This window comes from Chelonia mydas, chromosome 4 (assembly GCF_015237465.2).
Source record: "Chelonia mydas isolate rCheMyd1 chromosome 4, rCheMyd1.pri.v2, whole genome shotgun sequence".
Lineage (NCBI taxonomy): Eukaryota > Metazoa > Chordata > Testudines > Cheloniidae > Chelonia > Chelonia mydas.
In genome coordinates this window covers 14153108-14180835 of record NC_057852.1, presented here as the reverse complement: position 1 = coordinate 14180835, position 27728 = coordinate 14153108, and the positions used below count along the sequence as shown (strand labels likewise).

Genomic DNA, 27728 nt, shown 5'->3' with positions numbered 1-27728 from the left:
ATGTTTGAAAGAATCTCATTAAAACAGTGTAGTTGGGAAAGAAAAAGACCAGCTTTTTCAAGCATGGGTGGCTAAATTTAGGTACATCCTTCCCTGTGTAAGTACTTAAATAAGTGGTCTTGATTTTCAGAGGCGCTGAGCACTTGTGATTCCATATGGGTGCTGAGCAGCTCTGAAAAGCAGTACGTTAATTAAAGTGCCAAACCTGAGACATCTCATTTGAAGATGTTGGCCTAAATAGCTGGAGTTGGGAAATCCAGAGGCATGGCTCCATACCCAAATTTAACTCTGAAACCAAGAGTATCCATGAGCACTTGCCACCTTTATCCTTGATACACTCTTATGTTATCCCACCTTCAGGCAGTAGTCAAGAGCCCGGAACATTAATATCTTGCTCTCTGTGTTCAGTACACAAACAACACTCCCGCTGTTCACAATGCCACTACAAAGCCGAAAGCCCAATCTACTCTCTCATCTCTGCAGACTAGAAACAGTAAGTATATGCCTCTTGAGCACCCTTCTAATTGGATGTGAGACTCCACCAACCATATACAAGAGAGATCTGTAGCCATGTCAGTTGAAATAATCTTGGGTTGAATGGGAGCCCATCTAAACAAGGATTTCACAGCTCTGACATGCTACAAAAGAATGGTAATAGGTTAGACTGGTTGCTTTGCACCTCTACCAAATACAGTACTTTTCCACAGAATACAATAGTGCACTTATTTTTCAAATCCTGCTGAATCTTATTACAGATTTACAGGAAACAGGAAATTCAAATATGAAACACCTTCACTTCTGAACATATAGTATTGCCTTCGTACCTGAACTTTGATTTTTCCTTCCCATATACTGCATAGCGGGAACAAATTCTGTTTGACATGGTGGTGAGTATGGACAGAGTCCTTCTTTCTAACCTCTGGAACAGAAAGGAGAAAAACTGCATTAGGCACAGATTGACTCCTTTACTTGTAGTCTACGGGAGCATTCCTATCAGTCAGTTTTCAGAGTAGCAGCCGTGTTAGTCTGTATTCGCAAAAAGAAAAGGAGGACTTGTGGCACCTTAGAGACTAACCAATTTATTTGAGCATAAGCTTTCGTGAGCTACAGCTCACTTCTTCGAATGCATTCAGTGTGTCATTCAGTTTATTATCCTAAATGAATCTAAATATCCCCATTAACCCTCAATGCAATGCTGAAATTACACACAGCTTTCCTAGATGTCCACTATCACTTGTGGTCCTTCAGTTTTGCGATGGTTCAAGGAGATATTTATATAGTCTTTAGGCTCATGTAAGATGTCTTGTCACCTAGGGTACTCCAACTGGAGCCCCTTCTTCCTGTCATGAATACCCTTTTTACTGGTTGCAATGCTGACGAACTGCTGCCCTCTTCTCTGTCCTGAGGAGTGTCAGAAATTCAGGTCTGAATATGTTAACTTGGCAGTTCTCAGTAATTTGCATTTCCCTTCCTAGTAATTCACTCCTTTTCAGAAGTGGCTTTTAACTTCCGAATCTCTTTATTTTTATTTAGAGTTGCAAACTTACTTCCTTTCTCTTAAGATCACTATCATCCAGAGGGGGTGATTCTCTATCTTTTACAGTCTGGGACCTCCGCTTCCCTACCAGGACGTTCTCTCATCTAGCCAGGCCTGCTTTACTATTTAGCGATATATGATCCCCTCTCACCAATGTGTGATTCCCCACCCCTGGGAGATCCTGATCTCCATGTTGAGAAGCTCACAGCAGAGATCCTCCATCTGTGGCTCTGGACTGGAGCTTGCAGCGTGCTAATTTTAGGAGTGCTGCCATGTGGGGCCATGTGGGTACCCATAGCAGTGCCGCTGATTTGAAGTGCCGCATGGCCCCACATTATGCCAACATTTTTATGGCTGACTTAGAACAACGCTTCCTCAGCTCTTGTCCCCTAATGCCCCTACTCTACTTGTGCTACATTGATGAGATCTTCATCATCTGGACCCATGGAAAAGAAGCCCTTGAGGAATTCCACCATGATTTCAACAATTTCCATCCCAACATCAGCCTCAGCCTGGACCAGTCCACACAAGAGATCCACTTCCTGGACACTACGGTGCTAATAAGTGATGGTCACATAAACACCACCCTATACCGGAAACCTACTCACCGCTATTCCTACCTACATGCCTCCAGCTTTCACCCAGACCACACCACACGATCCATCGTCTACAGCCAAGATCTGCGATACAACCGCATTTGCTCCAACCCCTCTGACAGAGACAAACACCTACAAGATCTCTATCAAGCATTCTTACAACTACAGTACCCACCTGCTGAAGTGAAGAAACAAATTGACAGAGCCAGAAGAGTACCCAGAAGTCACCTACTACAGGACAGGCCCAACAAAGATAATAACAGAACGCCACTAGCCATCATCTTCAGCCCCCAACTAAAACCTCTCCAACGTATCATCAAGGATCTACAATCTATCCTGAAGGACAACCCATCACTCTCACAAATCTTGGGAGACAGGCCAGTCCTTGCCTACAGACAGCTCCCCAACCTGAAGCAAATACTCACCAGCAACCACACACCACACAACAGAACCACTAACCCAGGAACCTATCCTTGCAACAAAGCCCATTGCCAACTGTGTCCACATATCTATTCAGGGGACACCATCATAGGGCCTAATAACATCAGCCACACTATCAGAGGCTCGTTCACCTGCACATCTACCAATGTGATATATGCCATCATGTGCCAGCAATGCCCCTCTGCCATGTACATTGGTCAAACTGGACAGTCTCTATGTAAAAGAATAAATGGACACAAATCAGATGTCAAGAATTATAACATTCATAAACCAGTCAGAGAACACTTCAATCTCTCTGGTCACTCGATTTCAGACCTAAAGGTCACAATATTAGAACAAAAAGACTTCAAAAACAGATTCCAACGAGAGACTGCTGAATTGGAATTAATTTGCAAACTGGATAGAATTAACTTAGGCTTGAATAGAGACTGGGAGTGGATGGGTCATTACACAAAGTAAAACTATTTCCCCATGTTTATTTCCCCCACCCCCCACTTCTCCTCGGACGTTCCTGTTAACTGCTGGAAATGGCCCACCTTGATTATCACTACAAAAGGTTTTCTCCCCCCTGCTCTCCTGCTGGTAATAGCTCATCTTAAGTGATCACTCTCCTTACAGTGTGTATGATAAACACCCATTTTTTCATGTTCTGTGTGTATATAAATCTCCTCACTGTATTTTCCACTGAATGCATCCGATGAAGTGAGCTGTAGCTCATGAAAGCTTATGCTCAAATAAATTGGTTAGTCTCTAAGGTGCCACTAGTACTCCTTTTCTTTTTGCAAATACAGAGTAACATGGCTGCTACTCTGAAACATATAAAATAGTTTTCCAGGTTGCTGGAAATGACTGGAGTGATGTTTAGCAGCTGCCACTTAGTAGGAAATGAACATCATGTTTGTGATGTTTGCTTAATTTCCCTACAGGCTGAAAGCAAAGGGAATTGGTGCACCTGCCTCCACTGCATTAGCAGCAAATCCTATTCCAGTCTGGGTGCATGGTGATGCTAGGAAACCAAATAAAAACTATAGACCCTAAATGCCATCTTCCTGAAGTGCACAGTAAGACAGTGGATGGAGGCTGATTCAGAGCAAACCCCCTTTTTGGTACCAGTGGCATACTAAACTTCTCTCCCTCCTCACTAATTTCCTAGCTCCCTCTCTCCACCAAGGAAATTATTTTGCATTCTCTCATAGTTTCCCTTAAGGAACTGTGCTGCCTATTACAGTGAATCTCCATAGCAATAGATCTCTCACAGAAAGACTCTACACTGTTCGGCCATATCTTGTTTGATGGGTAGCCTTTTTTTAAACAAATGAAAACGAAACGAAACAAAACGAAACTGTGGAAAAACCTGAGTGTCTCTGGATTAAGTTTAGAAGTGTGTGCAACAAGAGTGATGTAGTGGTGGGAGTCTGCTATAGACCACCGGACCAGGGGGATGAGGTGGATGAGGCTTTCTTCCGGCAACTCACGGAAGCTACTAGATCGCATGCCCTGATTCTCATGGGTGACTTTAATTTTCCTGATATCTGCTGGGAGAGCAATACAGCGGTGCATAGACAATCCAGGAAGTTTTTGGAAAGCGTAGGGGACAATTTCCTGGCGCAAGTGCTAGGGGAGCCAACTAGGGGGGGCGCTTTTCTTGACCTGCTGCTCACAAACCGGGTAGAATTAGTGGGGGAAGCAAAAGTGGATGGGAATCTGGGAGGCAGTGACCATGAGTTGGTTGAGTTCAGGATCCTGACGCAGGGAAGAAAGGTAAGCAGCAGGATACGGACCCTGGACTTCAGGAAAGCAGACTTCGACTCCCTCAGGGAACAGATGGCCAGGATCCCCTGGGGGACTAACATGAAGGGGAAGGGAGTCCAGGAGAGCTGGCTGTATTTCAAGGAATCCCTGTTGAGGTTACAGGGACAAACCATCCCGATGAGTCGAAAGAATAGTAAATATGGCAGGCGACCAGCTTGGCTTAATGGTGAAATCCTAGCGGATCTTAAACATAAAAAAGAAGCTTACAAGAAGTGGAAGGTTGGACATATGACCAGGGAAGAGTATAAAAATATTGCTCGGGCATGTAGGAAAGATATCAGGAGGGCCAAATCACACCTGGAGCTGCAGCTAGCAAGAGATGTCAAGAGTAACAAGAAGGGTTTCTTCAGGTATGTTGGCAACAAGAAGAAAGCCAAGGAAAGTGTGGGCCCCTTACTGAATGAGGGAGGCAACCTAGTGACAGAGGATGTGGAAAAAGCTAATGTACTCAATGCTTTTTTTGCCTCTGTTTTCACTAACAAGGTCAGCTCCCAGACTGCTGCGCTGGGCATCACAAAATGGGGAAGAGATGGCCAGCCCTCTGTGGAGATAGAGGTGGTTAGGGACTATTTAGAAAAGCTGGACGTGCACAAGTCCATGGGGCCGGACGAGTTGCATCCGAGAGTGCTGAAGGAATTGGCGGCTGTGATTGCAGAGCCCTTGGCCATTATCTTTGAAAACTCGTGGCGAACGGGGGAAGTCCCGGATGACTGGAAAAAGGCTAATGTAGTGCCAATCTTTAAAAAAGGGAAGAAGGAGGATCCTGGGAACTACAGGCCAGTCAGCCTCACCTCAGTCCCTGGAAAAATCATGGAGCAGGTCCTCAAAGAATCAATCCTGAAGCACTTACATGAGAGGAAAGTGATCAGGAACAGTCAGCATGGATTCACCAAGGGAAGGTCATGCCTGACTAATCTAATCGCCTTTTATGATGAGATTACTGGTTCTGTGGATGAAAGGAAAGCAGTGGATGTATTGTTTCTTGACTTTAGCAAAGCTTTTGACACGGTCTCCCACAGTATTCTTGTCAGCAAGTTAAGGAAGTATGGGCTGGATGAATGCACTATAAGGTGGGTAGAAAGCTGGCTAGATTGTCGGGCTCAACGGGTAGTGATCAATGGCTCCATGTCTAGTTGGCAGCCGGTGTCAAGTGGAGTGCCCCAGGGGTCGGTCCTGGGGCCGGTTTTGTTCAATATCTTCATAAATGATCTGGAGGATGGTGTGGATTGCACTCTCAGCAAATTTGCGGATGATACTAAACTGGGAGGAGTGGTAGATACGCTGGAGGGGAGGGATAGGATACAGAAGGACCTAGACAAATTGGAGGATTGGGCCAAAAGAAATCTGATGAGGTTCAATAAGGATAAGTGCAGGGTCCTGCACTTAGGATGGAAGAATCCAATGCACCGCTACAGACTAGGGACCGAATGGCTAGGCAGCAGTTCTGCGGAAAAGGACCTAGGGGTGACAGTGGACGAGAAGCTGGATATGAGTCAGCAGTGTGTCTTGTTGCCAAGAAGGCCAATGGCATTTTGGGATGTATAAGTAGGGGCATAGCGAGCAGATCGAGGGACGTGATCGTTCCCCTCTTTTCGACACTGGTGAGGCCTCATCTGGAGTACTGTGTCCAGTTTTGGGCCCCACACTACAAGAAGGATGTGGATAAATTGGAGAGAGTCCAGCGAAGGGCAACAAAAATGATTAGGGGTCTAGAGCACATGACTTATGAGGAGAGGCTGAGGGAGCTGGGATTGTTTAGTCTGCAGAAGAGAAGAATGAGGGGGGATTTGATAGCTGCTTTCAACTACCTGAAAGGGGGTTCCAAAGAGGATGGCTCTAGACTGTTCTCAATGGTAGCAGATGACAGAACGAGGAGTAATGGTCTCAAGTTGCAATGGGGGAGGTTTAGATTGGATATTAGGAAAAACTTTTTCACTAAGAGGGTGGTGAAACACTGGAATGCGTTACCTAGGGAGGTGGTAGAATCTCCTTCCTTAGAGGTTTTTAAGGTCAGGCTTGACAAAGCCCTGGCTGGGATGATTTAACTGGGAATTGGTCCTGCTTCGAGCAGGGGGTTGGACTAGATGACCTTCTGGGGTCCCTTCCAACCCTGATATTCTATGATTCTATGAATGAATGAATGGCAGTAACTATCTCCTCTTAGACAACTTTGAGTGTAATAAGACTGACGTTTACATAAGAGGGATATTGTTTGATTGTGGTGCAACCAAACCCCTTATTGCGCTCATTTTCATCATGTGTGGCAGCATCTTATAGACAGTTGGTAAGATGACGAGAGTTGTGTGAAACATGGAGTAGACTTTGGACAAATTTAGATTTTCTATTAAAATTCATGATTTAGCAAGGTCCTGATATGAAACTTAATAGCTTTAGCTGAGTTTCATTTGGAATGTTGGGTTTGACTTCAACAATTACATATTAAAGGAGTGCAAACCCAGGGGGATCAAATGCAGAGCAAATGTTCCCTTGCTTCCTCATGGAGCAAAACTGGTGAGAGTCACACAGCTTAATCATGATTAAAAGTCAGTGGATGCCAGGACTGAATTGCTACATCCTTTGGTAGCCTTCCAAATGGCACCCTGAATGTTCTAAGGTAACAAGGTAATACTCCATCATTGTTCTATACAGTACATATAATTTATGATGTGTGGCACTGCATTTTGCGCACACACCGCCATGCCACTGTGATAGGGACTGTGTCAAGATTAAAGAACCAATAGAAGAGACAACATTTTTTAAAAGGTTTTAGAGTTGTAGTGCTATAGAAGTTGGTAGGAAGCAAGTGAAGGAGGGACACACTTACCTCTTTCAAGAAGCACACAGTAGGGCTTGGTGAAATGCAGCAAGTCCCAACCATGGATAAGTAACTCTTTATAGAACCCACTAATACTGGGAGTGGGGCTTGTCCATAGTTACTGGAATACTCATGAGCAAACCTAGAAAAGAGACAGTACTTGGCTGGAGGATTTGTTAACTCAGAGGGATTTTCAAAGACATCGAAAGGAATTTGGCACCTGAAGAAAGTCAATGACTTTCGAAGAGAGTTGGGCACCTGACTCCCTTATGGGCTTCTGAAAATCCCATCCCAGTGTTTTTGCAAATGTAACGTATGCTATTTTCAATTATTTTTTAAAATGCCAGGAACATATAGCAGGCTGCCTGCATAAACCAGTTCACAAAAATGGGCTTAAACCCATGTGAATGAGTCACTGCTCCACCAACTGAAATCAGAACAGAAATACTCCAGCAAGTTTGTTTATTCGTATGCATTTTTTGACAATCATTACAGTTCATAAGGTTAGCCTGACCTTACGGAGTCTTCATAACTCTCATGGTATAAAAAATATTAAGTTGGCTATTTAGTAGCATCCTGATGAGTTTCAGATAAATTAATAAATGGTTTAATAAATTGCATTTTTGTCATGACTGGCATCTGCCAATCCTGATGAGCAAATTAGGTGGGTTAGCAATAAAAGATAAATACGTAGAGCTAGGGTATGCTTTGTGCATCCATGGAGTGCAAAGTGGGGGAAAGAGGAGAGACTCTGTAGTGCCTAAGTCATATGGAGGGAGACATTATGCTTGTATAAAGCATAATGCCGACAGGAAGCTATGATCACCCCCCTTCCCATCCACCAGAGGCCTGTGAGTGCGGGCAGTAGTTCTAACTGCCTCTCCCACACAACTGACTGCCATATTATTGTGTTACAGGGATGTACCCTCTCCCCAGCCTAGCTTGCACCCACACAGAGGTGGCCCTAAATATAGTACATGAGCTCCAAATTCTCCCTGGTTTTGCTTGGGTGAAATGTCAGAGTTAATGAATCTCTCTTTTATCCCTGGCGCATGAGACAGTTGCTTCCTTTACAGGCAATCACATTGGACGCTTTATCTTGTAGTTTGGTTACATTTTCTAAGACTATTAAACAGCTAGCGCCAGGAGAAGGAAAGAAATAATAAAAGTAAATGTGTTCGTAAATCTAACAATAAACAGCGGCGTAAGTCCAAAGTTGGCAAACTTGGGTACTTAACATCAGACAACTCTTTCGCACATTGATGTGTCTAGGGAGAGATTTGCAGAGAGATTTGCAAAGACAATCAAATACTTTTGATAGTCAGTGGGAGTTGTGTGACTAAATCACTGTTGTACCTTTGAAAATCTCTCTCTAAAGTATCTAAAAAGAAATTTTACTATCAATCTCTTACAGAGAGATTCAGGGCCAGATTTTAGGGTTTAAAGATGCAGACAGGTGTCTAGCAGAATTTACAAAAATGTCGTACATGGTTTAGGGGCCTATCTCACATTCATTTCAATGAGAGATAGGTACTGGAGTAAGCTAGGCATTATAATTCATTTGTATTAGGTGCCTATCTGCAGGTTTAAGTACCTAAACGCCTTTGAAAATCTGAACCTCAGTCCCTATGTTAGTCCCCCAGGAGAACCCAGGAATGAGACAATAAGTCAGAGATTCAGGATCTACAGAGGGCTCTCTGCTTTTCCCCTCCTTACCTTTTCCACCATGTCTCCACCATATGAGTCAGAACAAACAATAGTCCTAACTTCCTGAACCAAGAGAAACGCAGCCTTTCCTGGTGCCTTCTGACCCCCAACTACTGCAATCCAAGCAGAAGATACTCTAAAAACTGCATTGCTGAGAGGCACCACAGAGACCCTTCTTCAGATCACACAGCACCCAGAAAGACACTCCGACCCCATTGTCTTTAAGAACGTTACTGCTACACCATATAAGATTTTATTAAGCTAAGCCATGGTCCTCTTTGCCCCATTATGAGTGGAGTACGTCTCCAGGGACTGTGGTTCTAACCCTTGTGCTTGGCACACATAGTGGGTAGGGGGAGAAAGGTTCTTTGTACCCTGGCAGCTTTGTGCATCCATGCAGGAGCCAGAGACAATAAAGCACACAAGATAAACTTCTATCAAGTGCTTAACCCCCATTTAATAGCACTTACACTTGTCTGCATCCCAACCGTTCGTCAGAGAGAAAAAACAGAATCTGATGGAGACAACCTGTTGACTAGTGAATGAGTTTGTTTGAAATTAACTAAGGGATTTAATGTTGTTCTCAGGATACATTCAAGATGTGTAAAGTTCATAAGCTAAACTCTTAGTGCTTATGTAATGCTGACAGACCCCGGTCATCCGCGGGCGGGATCGAACCTGGGGCCTCTGCAGCTTAAAGCATGAGTCTTTAAAAGCCTGACCTAAAAGTGGGGGCAAAAGACCTATCTGGCTTTAAGATTAAACTCGATAAGTTTATGGAGGAGATGGTATGATGGGATAACATGATTTTGGCAATTAATTAATCTTTAAATATTCATGGTAAATAGGCCCAATGGCCTGTGATGGGATGTTAGAAGGGGTGGGATCTGAGTTACTACAGAGAATTCTTTCCTGGGTATCTGGCTGGTGAATCTTGCCCATATGCTCAGGGTTTAGCTGATCGCCATATTTGGGATCGGGAAGGAATTTTCCTCCAGGGCAGATTGGAAGAGGCCCTGGAGGTTTTTCGCCTTCCTCTGTAGCATGGGGCACGGGTCACTTCCTGGAGGATTCTCTGCTCCTTGAAGTCTTTAAACTACGATTTGAGGACTTCAATACCTCAGAAATAGGTGAGAGGTTTTTCGCAGGAGTGGGTGGGTGAGATTCTGTGGCCTGCGTTGTGCAGGAGGTCAGACTAGATGATCATAATGGTCCCTTCTGACCTTAATATCTATGAATTTATGAATCTATGAAAAAAAGCCAGTTGGCTGTAGAGTAAACTCATTAATCTCTCTCTCTCTCTTTAAGTGTCTTGGTGACACTAGATGGGCCAGAACACCACATCCAGGAGGTGTGTGGGTTACACTTACCTATCTGCAAAATCCTTGGGGTCCTTCTTGAAGGCCTCACAGAGTTCTTCATTCGATGGCTCCACGTATGTAGGGAACTCTTTGGGCGGATGGTGCAGGGCGGCCAGACAGAGCTTTCGCTCTAACCCTTGCTGGGTACAACAAGCCGCAATCCCTGGGTGATCAGGATAAGGAGAGTTTTCATCACAGGACTTGGCAGACAGAGCTGAAGACTGGGGTAGGGTGGAATGGAAGAAAAAGAAATGAGAGAACATTAATGTCCAAGTTCTCAGTCTAGCAGTAATTACAGTTTTCACATTCTTTAAGTAAAACATTGCCTCCTTCTATAGGTGAAATCCACTTCTGCACACAGCTCAAAGAAGCGGGCTCTGTGGAGGAGCCCTGTGGGGGGTTGGGCTGGTGATACCTATCTTGGGGACATAAGCACAGGTATGTTGTACAGAACCACAGTGTCACTACCTTATTCCTCTGTGCTGGCTGCAACCAATCCCAGTCACTTATGGAGTTTATTGGGGCCACGTTAGTTAGTAATTCATTGCATACCCATGAATGTACCACAGAATACTTTGTCAATGTAATACAGTCTTAGTAACATGAGATTTCCCATTCTACTATTCATTCTCTGGTGAGAAGAGGGACAAGATAACTTTTTTTGGGGGGGGGGAGGAGGGATGAATGAGTTGTGTGAGAATTTTGTTAACCATCTTGCTTAACCACTTGTAGCTCTGGCCAACTTCTGACTTTTGTTAAGCCAACTTATGTTCAGGGTGCTTTTAAGAAGGAGATAACACAAAACATGCGTTAAAAGGTATCTGACCCAAACGTCTTACACTATCAGCAGTAAAAAACCCAATTGCTTAATGCATAAAGCAAGCACCAGAAATAGTGGGGGCTCCAATGCAAAGCAAGAAAAGAGGAGAAGGAGAACTACAGTGGCTGCATTACAAAGTCAGCGTTAGCAATGTGGTCAGTGAAGGCTATCTTAGCATAGGAGATACCAGCAGTATTTCAGACACTACGGTGTGGTAATTGTGGGAAAACATTCCATTTTTAATTGTAATCACTGTAGAAAGGGATGGATTCTGGAGCCCTAATGAAGGTAAAACTCCCATTGACTTGTTTTAAGTGAGAAGACTGCAGGATGTAGCTCAAAGTGGATGTGGTTGTGTTGCTTAGTGTCAAAATTCTGCCTCTATTGTTGCACAGGGTCTTCTGGCAGTCAATCTGATGCATTTCTGCTGTAGAAGGGAAAGGTAGGATTTGGGGGGCTGTAGTGCATGGAGCCAAGGAGGCTGCAGGGCACAGACAGGTGAGAGCAGGCCTATAGAAGCAGATGATTGGCCATTCATGGTCCTCCAATTCTCTGTCCCATGTTAGGAGCATGTAACTGGCATGGAGAGCTACTTAGCTGCATAGCGGAAGTAGCCTCCACCTAATGGGTCTTCTGTGGCTGGGGTGAGAGTCTGAAGATTCCTCACCCACATCAATGCACTGGCCCGTGCCCAGTCCACACACTCAGGCTTGGTGCTGGCATGATGGAGTTGGTCTGAAGAGGAAAGAGGCAGGTGTAACTCCAGAAATGGGTATTTAAGTTGGCAGAAGTGGGCCACCCCGTTTCGACGAGGAGTCGGTCTCTTAGATATTAGTCATCCCAACATTTGTATTTCTCCAGACGCGATTAAACCAGAGCAGTGATCTGTGCACAGGAAATGTGGCCCAATACTTTTTGGGGCTCCTCATCCATACTCTGAATATGATTTGCAAAACCACTTAGCCACTGGCACTATATAACAACAACATTTAGTTCTTATATAGCACTTTTCAGTTTTAGATCTCAAAGCACTTTACAGAGGAGGTCACAATGATTATCCTCATAGTACCAATGGGGAAACTGAGGCACAAGGTGGGACAGTGACTTGCCCAAAATAAAAAATAGAGATGGCCTCAACCCAAAAGCTTGGATCAGCATACCCCAATCTTTTGGCAACATGAGGGTATGTGTATTGTTCCTTTAAACATGTAGCAAGACACCAGCAGCAGGTTTTAGGCAGAAGCTCTGAACCAAAGCATAGGGTTGGAGGAAAGAGGGGTCACAGTGACTTTAGGGATAATACCATTTCCTTTATTCCAGGAAAATTTAACCCTTTCTGTAACTCTTAATCACATGACAAGCTGCTTGAAATCTGGATCCAGACCTGATTTTTGCAGCTGGATCCCAGCTCTATTAAATTCCATTAATATTAATGAGAGTTACATGTGTGCGCTGAACAGACAATAAACCCCACCGCCTTTCAGCCATAGTCAGCGTTACCTTTTAAACTAATTTCAAGATGCTTCCATACGTAGTCACCTCCCCCCAGACTTCTCCACCATTTTCACTTGAAACTTTCATTGGAATGTAAACAACATTGCATGTACATAACTGAACATAAATTGGAACCATCACATTGTTTCTCTCTGTTAAGCATGTAATGATATGGTTATGTGCAATATATTATTCAGCCAGTAGATGCCTCTGTATGCCATTCAGAATTCCAGATAGTGCTGTTGGGAAACTGCATAATGAATTGTGTCAGTCAAATATATATATACTAAATAATGTTAGAGACATGAATATTATATATAGTACTATAAGACAATAGAAAGGCATTTGTGTGTCGCTCTGCTCATGCAGCATTCCTGAATGTAGCTGGAAAAGCTTCAGGGTTGTATAAACTCTGAAATCTGGTTTGTGTGTCTTGCTTTGTAAAACCTTGGTCTGTGTAAATAGCAAAGTGAAACAGAGCCTCATGAGGGAATTGTTAATTTTAGGTGCTCCCAAAACAAGCAAAAACCCAAGGCCACAAAAACAGACCAGTAAGATTAAAAAAACTGGAAGGAGCCAGTGGGATTAATAGCAGAGAACAGACGATACAAGTAAGACAAGTAAAAAGAAGTTTAAGCAAAAATGTATTAGTTTGTGTTAGTTATTGTGATTTGTGCATAAAAATGTTTAGTCAGGGGTTTAGAACGGATAGGTTCACAGATGAGGTAACTTAGTCTGTGCAAAGCTACAGAATAAGGTATAAAAGATAGTGACTGACAACAAGAGAGTGGAGAAAAAAAGGGGAAGAACACAGCAGAGACCAGAGACTTGGAAAAAGTCTCCCTCCCCCCAGAAGAGGTAATTTATAGCTGGTAATAGCGTAGTCTTAAAATGTGCAAAATAAATGCTACAAGAAACTATTTAAGCCTAAATTGGAATGGGTCTCCTTTGTCGTCATACAGGATGGAGCCTGGTAAAAAAGGGAGAAAAAGCTGAGGCCAAAGCTGCATGGAAGCCTGTTTGTTTGTCTATAGTTAGAAGCTGTTTTCTTTAATAAATGCATCGTGTTTAAGATACTGTGATTCTACAGAGCATGACTTACCCCAGTTTCATAGCAGCTGGGGTGAACCCCTTTGAGACAACACGTTTCTGCCAGGAAGACCACCTCTTTCACAAGGTGACTGATCTCTTCAAAGGTGGCATTGGAGAATTTCTTGCTGTTCAGGATGATTGCTCTGAGAACAAACAGGAGGCAAAGCTCTTATGGCCGGTTTGGGAAAGTATTTATTATTCACTGAAACCCTATTGAAAGAAATCTGTCCGATTGCAGTTACAAGTTTTACATGAAGAATAGCAGCTCTGGGTCTGAAATACGAACAAGCGTTTTCTTTTAAAGCAACATTTTGACTTCTTTAAATGTCACCGGAATCTGTGCTATAGCCATAGAGCCTTATTTTCAGCATGCCTGTATCCAGGCTTCCAGTTTGTTCCCACAGCTTTGCAGCCAGAAGTAATTGTGGACACAGATTTCCTTCTACAGTTATCTATGGATACATCTGGTGTCACATACATGCCTAAGTACTGATAGCAGCTGCAGATCAGGCAGTTAAATGTCTAAGGGTACATCCAAACTGCAGCTGGGAGCGTGCTTCCCAGCTCAGATAGACACCTGCTAGCTTGCTAGAAATGGGGTCAGAGAGACAGATGCTGCCATTCAAGTAGAAGGCTGGGATTTTCAAATCCTAAGGGAGCTAGGCACTGAATTCCATTAAAATGCAATAGGATTTAGGTAATTAACTCTTTTGAAAATTCAAGGCAGACAAACAACTTACAGTTTAAGGCCCTGATCCTGCAAACATGCAGGTGTTTAACTTTATTCATGTGACTGGTCCCACTGAAATCAATAGGACTCACCATTTATAGAATTTAATTATAGTTAAAACTTATAACATTATTTTTTCTTTTTATAATATTTTTCTTTAACTTGGTTTGTGTGCTGTGTCTTAGCAGTATGGGTTCAAAGTCAATGCTTCAGTGTTCTGGGGGTACATACAGAGTTCGGAAGTTGTCTTTTCCCATGCTGTTGAATTCTTGACAGATTTTGTCCCGTACATAGTCTCGACCTGCAAAATCAGTCACAGGAGGATTTATCATCAGTTACTTGTTTTGATAAAACAGACACAGAAGAAAACAAAGCATATCTCACTCTGTCCTCTTGAAGACAAAGACGGGCTTGAGTGACACCAAAACAAAAAACACACCATAAAAACCCTACCCAAACATGTTCTACTGCACACATCTCTCCTTTTGGGAAAGGATGAGAGACCAAACAACGTGACAAATCTTAGTCACGTCCCTTACTGAGGTTCTGGAAGGTGCTCAGATCCATGGTGATGAGCATAGTATAAAAACCTATTTAAAATAGAATCTGTATGTTCTTGAGGGTCTGGTCCAAAGGCCACTGAAGTGCATAGGAGTCTTTGTTACTTCAGCGGGCTTTTGATCAGGCTCTTCTTTCCAAAATGAGAAGATGAGAGAATTAATGACAGGTTTCAGAGTAGCAGCCGTGTTAGTCTGTATTCGCAAAAAGAAAAGGAGTACTTGTGGCATCTTAGAGACTAAGGTTAGTCTCTAAGGTGCCACAAGTACTCCTTTTCTTTTTGAGAGAATTAATGTTGGTTTATTTTTTAAGTGGAAAGGGGATGGACATGTCTATTCCCATATTCCAGCCATTTCCATGTGTCTGGAAAAACAAAAACACCTTTTGCCACTATTATAATTAGAAAATAATTGTCTATGTGCACATGTTGTTTGGGTATCTTTGTAGAAAAGCAGTGGGGTGAAATTCACCCCTGTGCTGAGGGCCAGCATCAATTTTCTAAGTATCAATTAATTCCCTTTTAAGCCCTCAAAATATGATTCTAGTGGTGCAGAAAGCTTGTGCAGGCCCGCTGCATGGGGATGAATTTCATCCCTCTAGCATTTAATACAAAATAACATAGGATGGTTCAAAACAGCCTATAGAGTTCAAAACAGAATCATATCCCCGCTGCAGAATTCCACAGAATTGTGTAAAACAAACCAACTCCTCAAACCACTCCCTGAAAAGCCCCACAACTCTACAAAGAACATATTTCTCTGTTAAATTTGACACTGTAGGCTCAGAGTAATTTTCACAGCATTCCAATTAATTTTCATAAAACCCTATTGGTTCCACCCCAATGGAATGCGTCACTGATGTTCTGTGACACTCTCTTAGTAAACACTTCACCTCAGGGTGAATGCACATGGCGTGACTAAATTCTTCTTTGTAAGTCACTTAGCAGGTACTACTGGGCATTTTCAGAATTTAAACGAAGCTTGAAAAAAATCAGAGGGAAAATGACAACATTTTTAACCCTCATCTTGTTTGTCTGATGAGATTCCAGTTTGCTCAGTGCCTGAGCCGTCTTCATTTGAATAATTCAAGCTACTAGTAGGGCTGGAATGATCCAGTCGTCTCATCTGCCTCTTTGCTGCGTTACACTCACATTTATCTGCTTTAGACAGCAGCAGAGAAGGATGCTTGAAGCTCTTCATGCTAGAGGCCATTCTTCATGCACAGATGTCATGAGGCAGGGAACATTTCTTTAAATAAAAACAGGCAGACAGAAATGGCCAATTTCCAACTGAGGTAAATATAGAATAAGGGCATCTTTGTCATGCAAAGCAGTGTTTACTTGTGGTGAACACAAAGTTAGTGTTTGTGAAAATATTAACTTGGCCATAAAATGAAAAGTGGAGAGCTTTGCATAATGCTAATTGGAACCTGTTTTACTGAGAGCTAGATTTTTGGCTTTGCCACAAGCCTGCGGGATGGGGTGTAAAAGCAGCCCAGGGAAGTAAGAAAGGCATAGTTCCTTTCGACCGCCCCCACTTGCTTCTGGCAGAGAGTCATTTGTTGCTGGCCTCTATCAGTAGCAAATTATAACCTCCCCCTGCACCGATTCAGCGGTTCTGGCTTGTGCATTGGCTTCGCCCATTTCCCTCCCATACCCACCTACCCATTTCGTGTTTCCAATGGCTACTCGTGGAGTTATGTACTACACAGTGCAAGTAATGGTGGCAGACTTGGGCACTTGGTGTACTAGGGAAGGGCAAGGATCCTAGTGTGGGTGGGGAAACCAGTCTGGAAATAAATGTATTGTCATTTTGGTGAAAGACTTCTTTTAAAATCAGTGGGAGACCCATTCAAGAGTATAATTTAGAACTCAGTTTCCAATATGATAGATTTAATTTTTTTTAATGAATTTTTCTTCGTCCCTGGCTGAATTTTAAAATACATGCTCAATATTTCCTACAAATAAATGATGTCTCCCTCTCTTTCTTTTCCTTTAGCCATCAATATACAATGCCCAGTGCAGGACACAGGTTATTAGCAATCTGAGGGACAGTCCCATTAGCCTGACCACCCACAAAAAGGCTTTGTCAGTGTGCGGTTAAAGCTGCAGGCACGTATCAGTGATCTGAGTGTATAGAACGCTTCATGAATGTTCGAGTCAGAAAACCATTTCAAGATACGGTGAGTCACCAAGTGATCAAATCACTGAGACCCAAGGCTTATAGGAGTGGGGGGGGGGGGGGGGGAAAGGAAAAGAGGATCACATGACCTCTCCCTTCTCTCCAATTCCTTCCTCCTCCTTGGGCCCACACAAAGGACAGGAGCTCAGGGATTCTTCACTGTCAGGGAATCACTGTTCTCGTTGGGGCCGGGGAAGTAGTAGGAGGTGGCCAGGCTGAGAAAGAGTGGAAGGTGGTTGGGTTTTTTTGCCCATTAAAAATCAAAACAGAACATACACTAAAGTGTTAGAATATTTCTTTAGGGAAGAAGAGCAAAAAGAAATAAAGAGAGAAGAAAGCACTGCTGCATTTTCAGTTTGTTACAGAACTCACTGGCTATATTTGATCAGGTTTCTGGAAGACCCATTCATGTTTTTCATATGGTATGCAGTTGTAGCTCTAAAGTCCGTGTTTACACATCTCAATAAAATTACAACCCTAGTTTCAAAGAGCTGAGAACCAGCAGCTCCCATTCACCCCTAAAGAAAACTGCATACAAAATGTGGGCACGTTACGATTTAATGTGTGACTTTCTTTTATCCTAGTCTGGCTAATCCTGAAAAATGCTGTGGTATGTCTGATAAGAAAAGGGATAGAATAGCCTTCTTCTCTTACTTACTGTGGTATAAATAAAGAGTAGTAATTTGAAAGAAAAACAAAGCCTAACGGATCCATTCTTTTATCACAAAAACCTTATAAAACTTGCTTTACAACTTAGAGAAAAATTAGTATATATGGGAGACTCCCACTGTAGTCAATGTACAAGAGTCAGGTTTTTTTCAGTGTGTCTTTCAGTGAAAATGTAAGTTAATGAAGGATCTGCAGATGTATCTGCACATCGGGCAGACATGCTCACTTGTTTTTGCCACAGCCTGCTTTCTTGGCTTGCACTTCTCTTTGTCCAGGACTTTGATGTTTTGTATCCTGTCTAATCACTTGATGTTACAGATGAGATGCAGCTAGCACACGTGAAAACACAAAATATATACACAAAATACACAATTATAAACTGGCCTATGGAAGTCCCTACAACTGTATCAATGAGACCTGCTACCAGTCAGTTTCTGCAGCTTTATAATATTAATCACATATTGTGGTTGATGCTTTTCTACTCTTAGTCTTCTTCTATCCTGTCATGTGATAGTGTCAATTAAGGTCTTTCATTGTTTCATGTTTAGGTCCAAACTTGTGTTTTTCTTACATTAAGGTAGGTAACCTGTTCATTCATGGTCCTATCAAAACTCTGTGATATCAAGCTCTTCTCCTTTTTCCTCTTATCTATTTTAATTTTGAGTTTAATAGTGACTATTGTTGAAGGGTTTCTCCTTTCATTAGTATTAAAAAAGTTCTTAAATTATCAGGTTGGGTGGTAGGTGATGACCGTTTTCTTTCTGGCTTTTATAAGCAACAGGGTATTCAGGACAATCTAATACAAATAGTAAAGGATTATTTGAGAGAAAAGGTGGGCAAGGTAATATTTTTTATTGGACCAACTTCTGTTGGTGAGAGAGACAAGCTTTTGAGCTCCACAGAACTCTTCTTCAGCGGTTCTCTGACAGCTGATACCCCATTAGTAGTTCTGTTGAAATCAATGAAGTTACACCAGTGTAAAGCCAGTGTGAAAGAAGAAGCAGGCCCAATTAGAGTTTTAGTTAAAGAAATTAGGTAGACGTTCACTTCTTACTTCATCAACTCTATCTATCCATCTGTCTTTGTGTTTTGTATAGTGGTCATCACTGAAGACTAGGATTTTTAAAAGGAATTAAGGCTCCAACTCTCATTGAAAAAAAAATTAAAAGATGCTTCTGAATATCTCCCTCTAATTGTCTAGAGACACAGTTTTCAAAAGTGCCTAACTAACTTAGGGCCTGGGTCCCATTGTCTTTTAATGAGACCGAGTCTGCTAAGTGCCTAAGTCACCTCTGAAAATAGGACTCAGTCTTCTAAGTCATTTAGGCACTTTTAGAAGAAATTTATCCTTGTTTTATTGATGTTAGTCTTTTTCTGTATTGTCTTCTTTCATTTTTTCAGCTGCAACACTGGCTTCACAAAGTTGTAGATTGCACCAGATACATGGAAATCAATTCCTGATGTAATAAGAACCAATAGAGGGTGCTATGAACCATATCTGTTTGAAATAGAGAGAACTCAATCTTATGTTCAGTCTGGAAAATGCACAGGATTGAATGGATTTATCAAAAGAAATATCAGGTATCAGGACAGACAGAATGAAAAGGAATTACCGTAAGTCTTTGCAAAAGGTGAACATTAATGCTAAATTGCCTTGGAATTGCTATAAAATGATACAGCGTGCCCATATTACCAACCCTCAGCAGAGAGCACTATAATTCATGTAATTACAGCAAGTGCCAAAGGAATGGTTAATAAGCCACTAATCCCTGTAAAGTGCCATTGGTTTTGCTACAAACTGTCTGGGTTGGGATGTGGTACCAGCAGGTTAAATATCAGTATAATTTTAGGTTTCAGAGTAGCAGCCGTGTTAGTCTGTATCCGCAGAAAGAAAAGGAGGACTTGTGGCACCTTAGAGACTAACACATTTATTTGAGCATAAGCTTTCGTGAGCTACAGCTCACTTCACCGGATGCATCCGATGAAGTGAGCTGTAGCTGGCGAAAGCTTATGCTCAAATAAATTTCTAGTCTCTAGTATAATTTTAGACACTCTGCTGTAACATTTACATTATTTTCACAGTGACTTTCACACCCGGAAAGGTGTTTGTAGTGAAGACAGGATGAATCCAGTTACTGCGAAAAGCTGAAAGGGTAACATTTCAAAAAGCACCAAAGTGACTTAGGAGCCCCAAGTCCCATTTTCAAAAGTGATTTAGGTAGTTAGGGCCAGATTTGCAAAGGTTTTTAGGTACCTACAGATGTAAATAGGTGTCTAGGAAAATTTCAAAAGCACCTAGGGCCATAAGCACCGAGTCCATGGGTGCTGTGGGGCTGGAGTACCCACAGGGAAAAAAAAAAGAGTGGTCACTCAGCATCCACCAGCAGCCCCATTGCTCAGCTCCTTCCGCTGCGGAGCAGCTGTTTAGCTGTGTGCAGGAGGCGCTGGGGGGAGCGGGAGAAGTGAGGGTGGGGCGCACTCGAGGGAGGGGGCAGAATGGGGGCTGGAAGAGGCGGGGCGGGAAGGGGTGGAGTGGGGGCAGGGCCTGGGGCAGAGTTGGGGGGTCATGCACCCCTGAGGAAAATGGAATGTCGTTGCATATGCCAAAGGCCCAGATAGGTGCCTAAATACCTTTGACTAACTCCCATTGAATTTACTTAGGCACCTAAATACTTTTGAGGATCTGGGTCCAAGTGCCTAACTCCCAACCTAGGCTCTTTAGAAAATCCCACTAGGCATCTATTTGCATCTCTAGGAACCGGACTATCTTTAATGTCTGGCCCTACATCCCATTTATAAAAATGGACTTGGCATTTATGAGCCTAAGTCTGATTGACTTTCAATGAGACTTGGACTTTTAAGTCACTCTTGAAAATAGGATTTAGGCACTTTTGAAAAAAAAATTCCCATGTTCTCTTTTACCCTTAAGCTGCCATTTCTGGAAATACTTGCTCCAGGAGACCCTTTAGAAAATCTGAATCATGCAAAAACACGGGGCACCAGTGGGCAGTGAGAAGTGTATAACCCAGATCACCACTTGGTGGAAACCACTGCAGTTCCATTGGAACATCAACAGAACTAATCTGATTTACACTATCTGGGGATCTGGCCCACAACATCTAGAAACCAGCTAGACCTAAGGAAGTCAGGGTCTGGTTGAAGATATAAAAGTCCAAGATATACACAGACCCCAAATGGGAACATACTAATATTAGTAATGCTGGAGATTTACCATGTTGTAAGAACCATTCATGTAGCGAAATTAATGCTCTCTCAAACCTCCCTGTCATGTTACTTTATTTCTGATGCAAACAGTTTCAACAGTAAAAATGAGAGGACATCAAATGTGCATGGAGTGTACGGATCTTTGGGATTAAAATGAGTGATATCCCTTTACATGAACTAGAGTTGAGTGGTAGGCTAAAATTCATACATTTGAAGGCCAGAAGGGACCATTACCATGATCAAGTTTCTGCTAACCCACTGTCTTCAAATGATGCCCTCAGGGGGAAATGTACAACACCTTTTCCTTCAGTGCAGTTGCACAGATGTAACTGTTTTGAAACTTAAACAATTCTGATGGTGATTAATCGAATTTAGCTCACTCTCTCTTAACTATGTGGACTCTGCAGAACAAAGCAGATGGGGCGGCAGGTTTGTATAATTTTTGGTGGTGCACAGAACCACCGGCCGGGAGACGCTCCAGGGGCATTAGGCGGGGCCGGGGGATGCTCCAGGGGAGACGCGTAGGGGTGGCAGGTGGGGCTGGGGGAGAGACATTGGTGGAGCCGGGCCTCCAGGCCCTGAAGATTTCTGGAGCACGGGCACCACAAGCCCATGTAACTCGCTGCTCCTGAAAGCAGAATAAAAATCAGTAAAAGCTTATTTTCATCTGAATGCACATAAGTAGCATAGCTGCTTAGTAAGAAGGTGGCATTTTTAGAGCAAAAGTGCATTTTAATGCACCAGCTGCATAGACTTTGCAGGACTCAAAATTAGAGAGATGGATGGGAAAACTCCTCGGTTTCCTGAAATGCTTCAAAGTGCTATCGTTTGCTTTGTGTTTGACATTTTTGATGGTATTAAAGTCTGCTGCTATCTGATTATGCTCATGTGAATCTTCCCCAACAGACAAGTGATGATTCTGCCGGTGTGGTGAGGTGTCCAGCTAGAAGATATTATTCAGGCAGTATCCTGTTAATCTATTAGAGTCAAAGAAGTTTGACCCCATTCCCCCGTTAGAACAAGTAGCCTCTGAAGGTGAACAGCTCTTTGTTAGAACACTGTCTCCTCACAACCAAAGTAAACAAAATACATGTCTTTTTGACCTGGAATAGCTGCTCACTGATACCCTGTGATATTGTCACTTAAATCAGCTAAACAGACACAAAATAAATACGGGATTCACCTGCTCAACACATTCAAAACAATTTGGTATGTGCTTATAAATAAGGTGTTAATGATAGTCCACCAGCTGTGAAAAGGACACAGAAAGTTATACTTCAAGTGGAGGCTTGGACTCGAACAAAACATACAGCCATGTTAGGTTATTTCTATATATGAAATGGCTGCTCAGCTCAGTCAAATAACCCCTGCTCATTAAGAACCTGATCCAAAGCCCATTGAAATCAGGGGGGGAAATTTTGTTATTGACTTGCGATCAGGTCTTTAGATTAGGCCCTAGAAGACTAGGAAGACGTCAACACCACAGCCTCTTTTCCTGCCTTCAAGAGTCAGCTCCATTCAGCTCCTCCTTGCAGACAGAGAGCTACCTCTGAGCAGCACCCTGGGCCTCCTCCTCTCTTCTGTGACATAATAGGAGGGAATGAGCACGTTTACCTGTCAAATGTGGTCGGGAAGCATGGGTGGAAGAGACTGGCAACAACATAGGTGAGGGGTTTGTTACAGGAGTGGGTGGGTGAGATGCTGTGGCCTGCGTTGTGCAGGAGGTCGGACTAGACGATCATAATGGTCCCCTCTGACCTTAAAGTCTATGAGTCTAGATGACTTCCTCCAGCCCTGAGCCAGTGCCAGCCTCTTGGAGGGAGCTATGCCTGACTGGGGGCATGTGTGGTTTCAGGGGTATGGCCCACTAGTTAGGACAGAGCAGGGGAACAGCTGCTATAGGCAGTATGACCCCCTCAGAAATCCATAGAGTTGCTGTCAGGAAACACTATGGAAATTAACGCTTCCCAGAGCAGCACTGATGGTACGTACTCCATTCAGGGAGTGTCTGCAGCTTAGACTCTCCCCTAGAGTGCACCTTGACTAGCTAACGGGTCCACACTATAACTTGTCCTGTCTCCACTGGGGTTTTTAAACATGTTAGCTCTCATGTTTTAAATACACACCTTTTTGCTGGTGTAGATGGTGCTTTGAGAGGGTAACGGTGGCGTGATGCCAGTGATCAGGGCTCAATTGTCGCAGGACTACAGAGCAGGCTGTGTTTTAGGGGGAAATAGTTTTCATCCCAGAAGATCTCAGAGCGTGTTACTTATTTAAACAGACATGCTAACACATCACTTCAGCTCTCATTGAAAGGTAGCTGGCTCCCTGCAACCTGAAACACATCAGCTGTTTAAGAGGGCACAGAAACACCACCAAGAAGATGATGACAGAAGTGACAAATCTCTTTTCTAGCTTAATGATTGTGAGGACCTCCAGATAGGGGAATGGGAATGATCTGACATCAGGACACATGGTTACAGCCTTAGTTCTTGTGAAAAATGCCACGGTATCTTTAATGCCCACAAGAGGGTGAAGCGCTCAGCTTTGTTTATGGCATCTTTTCGTCAATTTTAAAAATCTGACCGGATTAACAAGGGTATGAGATGGATGTGGGAAAAAGTGGATGGGTGGGTTGGGCGGGGAGGGGGAATTAAGCCTTGCTTGTAGAAAGCGTTTATGTACAGGAGAACGGCCTGACACTGCCTTCCAACTCTTGCATTACTGAAGCAGCATTGAACGCCCTTCCTTCAAACCCTATTATTGCTGCTTTGGATTACCTTGTGGGATCACCACAGAGCATTGTTAGGCATTTGCTTAACTGGGACTAGGCCTGCTTTCACCACCACCCTCCCCAACTATGGGGACTGGGCTCAAGTCTCTTATGGCACAAGTCACAGGGTAGGCCTGGAGATTACCTTTTTATTTCTTTGTAAGTATGATGTGAAATGCTTTCAAGTGAATGTGTCAGTTGTGTGCCTGATAGCTTACATGACTGATGCAAGCTGTCCAGCTGTGGCTGTTTGAAAGAGGGAGATAAGGAAAAATGGAGAGTGAGATAATTCAGTCTTTTGTGCCCATTCAGATCTTGGATTTTCTGCTGAGACTGCCACTCAAAGCCGCAATGAATGCTAGCGGTAGTGGTAATTTTGTCAAACAGGCACTTGTCCACTGTGACTGGGCTGAGACCAACAACTCATTTTATGCAGGTCCCCAAACAAGGATGAGATGATAACTTTTAGTCATGACTCAAGCTGTGTGAAACTCACCAGTTTTACTTTGCTAGGGTCATAAAAATTTTTTCTTCATTTTTGATCTTTGCAGTTTTTACCTTTTGAATGTTAAGGTCAAACAAACCCTGGAGCACAAATGAAACTCTGTCGAAGCCCTCAGGATCATGTCAAAACACTAGGAAAGGATGATTTTCGACACAAAGGCAAAACTCTGCCAAAGTTCAGGCAAACCATTGACTAATGTTTGAGTGTATAAGACACCTCCGGAAGTTTCATTGTGAGCATTTCATACAGCTCTTTTCATTACTGACCTGGAGACATAGTAAAGCTGGTATCTGAGAGAGGACAGAGAACTAATGAGCCTTTCAGACTCTGATCCATCCAGTCCCTACCTACAAGTTTAAGTTGTATGAAGAGAAAGATACGGGTCAGGTTTTAGGCAAACACTTCAAGGTCAGATTGTCAGCTGATGTAAATCATCGCTTCAGTGAAGTGATGTTGATGTATACTAGCTGAAGATCTGACTCTAAGAGTTCATAGCATCTGAAAATTTTCTTATTTGAACCTACTGAGGTATTTTCCCTTCCCATCCTTTTCCCAAGCCAATCTTCCTTTTCCCTCTCCCCTGGACCCAATCCGCGATCCTATTTTCCTGTCTCCATCTTTCACAAAACTATAAACTCTCTGGACAATTCCTGTTTTCCCTTTTTACTCCTTCTCTGGTGCTTCTTTCTTCAAGCCCCTTATGTAGCATGCTAGCACTTTAAAATCTTGGAGGCTCTTGATATTTCCAGGGTCAGATTATCCTCAGAATTTGTTGCATCCAGCTTTGTTATTTCTCACATCAAGAATCCAGTGAGTGCCTTATACCAGAGAATATGGCCTCTGCTATTTCCCAGTTAACCAAAGTAATTACAATATTAATTGCTGGGTAACCTGTAGCATTCAGATCTCAAGATAATACTTTAGATTTTTGAAAGGGAAAAAAAATCCATCATGGGCCAGAACCTCAGATAATGTAAATTAATTGCAGTTCTATTGAAATCAGTAGAGTTACACCAATTTACAATCAGCTGAGGATCAGGCCTCATGTGATTACAATGGCCAAGGCTGTACAGAGTTGTTATTATAGGACTGATTGTCCTGTCAAAGAGAGGGAAAAATCTCTAGTTTCCTGCATTTTTCATTCCAATAGAGGTTTTGTAACACTTCAGCTTCTGGGGCATTGTTTAATTAAATCAGCCCTCAAGTTGTACATTGGCATCAAAGGAAAGGTTTTCAATCATAGAAGCAAAAGAACTCTGGTTCAGCAATGTGAAATAACCACATATTCCTTTTTACCTTGCAGTGTTAAAAATTTAAGCAAGAAGTCCCTGTGAATCAATACAAGCAAATGGCAGTAAGTAGAATCTATTAATGTCCAGTTTTCTTTTGTTGTTTTGTATGGCGATTAGCCCTTGGGAGATATTCCGAACACGATCAAGGATTAGTTTTAATATCACCACTCGGTAGCTTTGAAGGGCAAGGTTGCTGGAATTCATTTTCACTTTCATGAATTGGTGTGTAATTATAAAATACATACCTATAGGTTTGTTTATTTATTTATTTATAATTTACATTCTTTTTGGCAGAGCTTCATTTGTGAGTCTGCAAATACTGATCAAGTAACCAAAGTGAGAATTTGTGATTTTGCCCTGCTCTTTCTACTCAGTGTCTTTCATTTTGTAAAGCAAATAAAAGTGTTTGCGAAAGGTACCAGACTGAAAGCCCTAGAGAGAGTCATGTTCTCCACATGAATCCTGGCAGAGTCAAGGCCTTGAACTAAAGTTCCTTCCCCCTCCACCCCCCTGAACAGGCTGAGCTTGGCCAACAAAAGCCACGCAATCAATCTCTCCCTTCACATTGTTGAGCACTGTGCTCCACTTCTGACAAAGAGGATACTTCAATCTTCGTGCCCGCTCGGAACTTTGCTTCCCAGTTTGAGACTCCCTGCAAAGGTGGCAATTGTGTTGTGTCATTTTTTTGATGACACTCTGAAGCCCACTCCCCCTACCCCCAGTCTTCAAACCCCAAGCCCCAGCCCAAGCCACAACTTCAAAGCATTGTTTACAAAGCTGTTTTGAGAGCGCTAGGGCAAGCCCTGCAACCCTGAGTCAGTTGCCCTGGGCTTGGAGGCTCACTGCCATGGGGTGTGCAGACAAACCCCCAGAATTGGAGAGAGCGCAGCAATCCATTTCGGACAGGCCATATAACAGCTGTCAGGTCATAATGAGCCAGATCCTCAGCTGGTAGAAGGGTTGTAGTCCCACTGACTTCAATGGGGCTGTGGCAATTTACACCAGTGAGGAGCTGGCCCAGTCAGTTTACTTCACTACCAGCCTTGGCCTCATATGCAAAAGGTGCAAAGTTCCGTTGCCGACACAGAGCCATACCAAGACGTTTTCTATTTCGTGCGTTCTGAGTTTGTGTTGCAGTGAGAAACTCTCATCATAGTGGAAGTCCAATTAAAAATTCAGTTCATTAACACTTTTTAATAAGTGATCATGATTCTGTTAGTTATGCCCATCAATTGTGTGACTGCACTAATCACTACAGTGTCTGAAGAGGTTCCTGTTAGTGCCTGTTACTGAAAAATCAAACACCTTAACAGCAGGGGCATCGTTTGCTCTGGGGTAAAAGGGGCAGTTGCCCCCCCAACCTTGGTTTGCCCCCTGCCTCAAAGTCTATAAAAGACATAATGGACCATACCTTTTGCCTCCCACCCAGTCTTTGCAAGATCTCATATAAGCACACCGTGTTCCATATGCTAACACAACTTTGCCACCCCGAGAACTTTTCTCCCAGGCTGAACGAGTCCATTGTCTTTATCTAAACGGTTCTTCTGCTTGAGGACTTGATCTAGCTTTCATTGAAACTGACAGAAATCTTTCCTTTGATTTCAATGGAAGTTGGATGGAGCCTTTCAAATGGAAAGTTTCACAGGAGAAATGCAGAGTGCAAGCCATCTTACCTCTATGTTCAGCATGACCCAACGATACTGCAGCAAGCACCAGGACTATTACTACCTTCATTTTGTAATTACACTGGATTTAAAGGGATGGTTTAATCACTTTGTCTTCTGCAGATTGTTTCCCCAAAGGTAGAACTCTAGAGGTCATTCTGCCATTTATATCAATCAGATGACGGTAAATTACCCAATAAATGATTAATCTAGGTCGAGGAGCAGAGGGCATGCATCCTTGGTCTAGTGGAGATAAAATGGAATGACTAGTAAAGACAAATAGACATTTACTGATGCCAGTGTGTCCAAAAATCTCTGTGGTTTTATTATTAACTCTGCAAAACTGGGGTGCAAGCTATACAATTCCAGTCAAACTTTTTATCCTATCAATGTTTTAATGCACAAACAATGTAACAGCAATTTTAAAAGAGAGAGTGTGTGTGTGTGTGTGAGAGAG

General features: G+C 42.9%; 1 protein-coding gene across 1 annotated transcript in view; it reads right to left on the bottom strand.

The window, feature by feature from the left end:
• The window catches only part of GC (GC vitamin D binding protein), a 43249-nt gene extending 15843 nt beyond the window's left edge, over positions 1-27406 (bottom strand). Inside the window, exons 1-6 of the mRNA XM_037896421.2 lie at positions 27281-27406; positions 14637-14706; positions 13686-13818; positions 10279-10490; positions 7211-7343; positions 825-919 (exon numbers count right to left, since the gene is read on the bottom strand). Of these exons, the coding sequence (XP_037752349.1) occupies positions 825-919; positions 7211-7343; positions 10279-10490; positions 13686-13818; positions 14637-14706; positions 27281-27341 (704 nt within the window). The 5' untranslated portion in view covers positions 27342-27406. The remainder of the gene's footprint in view (positions 1-824; positions 920-7210; positions 7344-10278; positions 10491-13685; positions 13819-14636; positions 14707-27280) is intronic.
• Between the last annotated feature and the right edge of the window lie 322 nt (positions 27407-27728).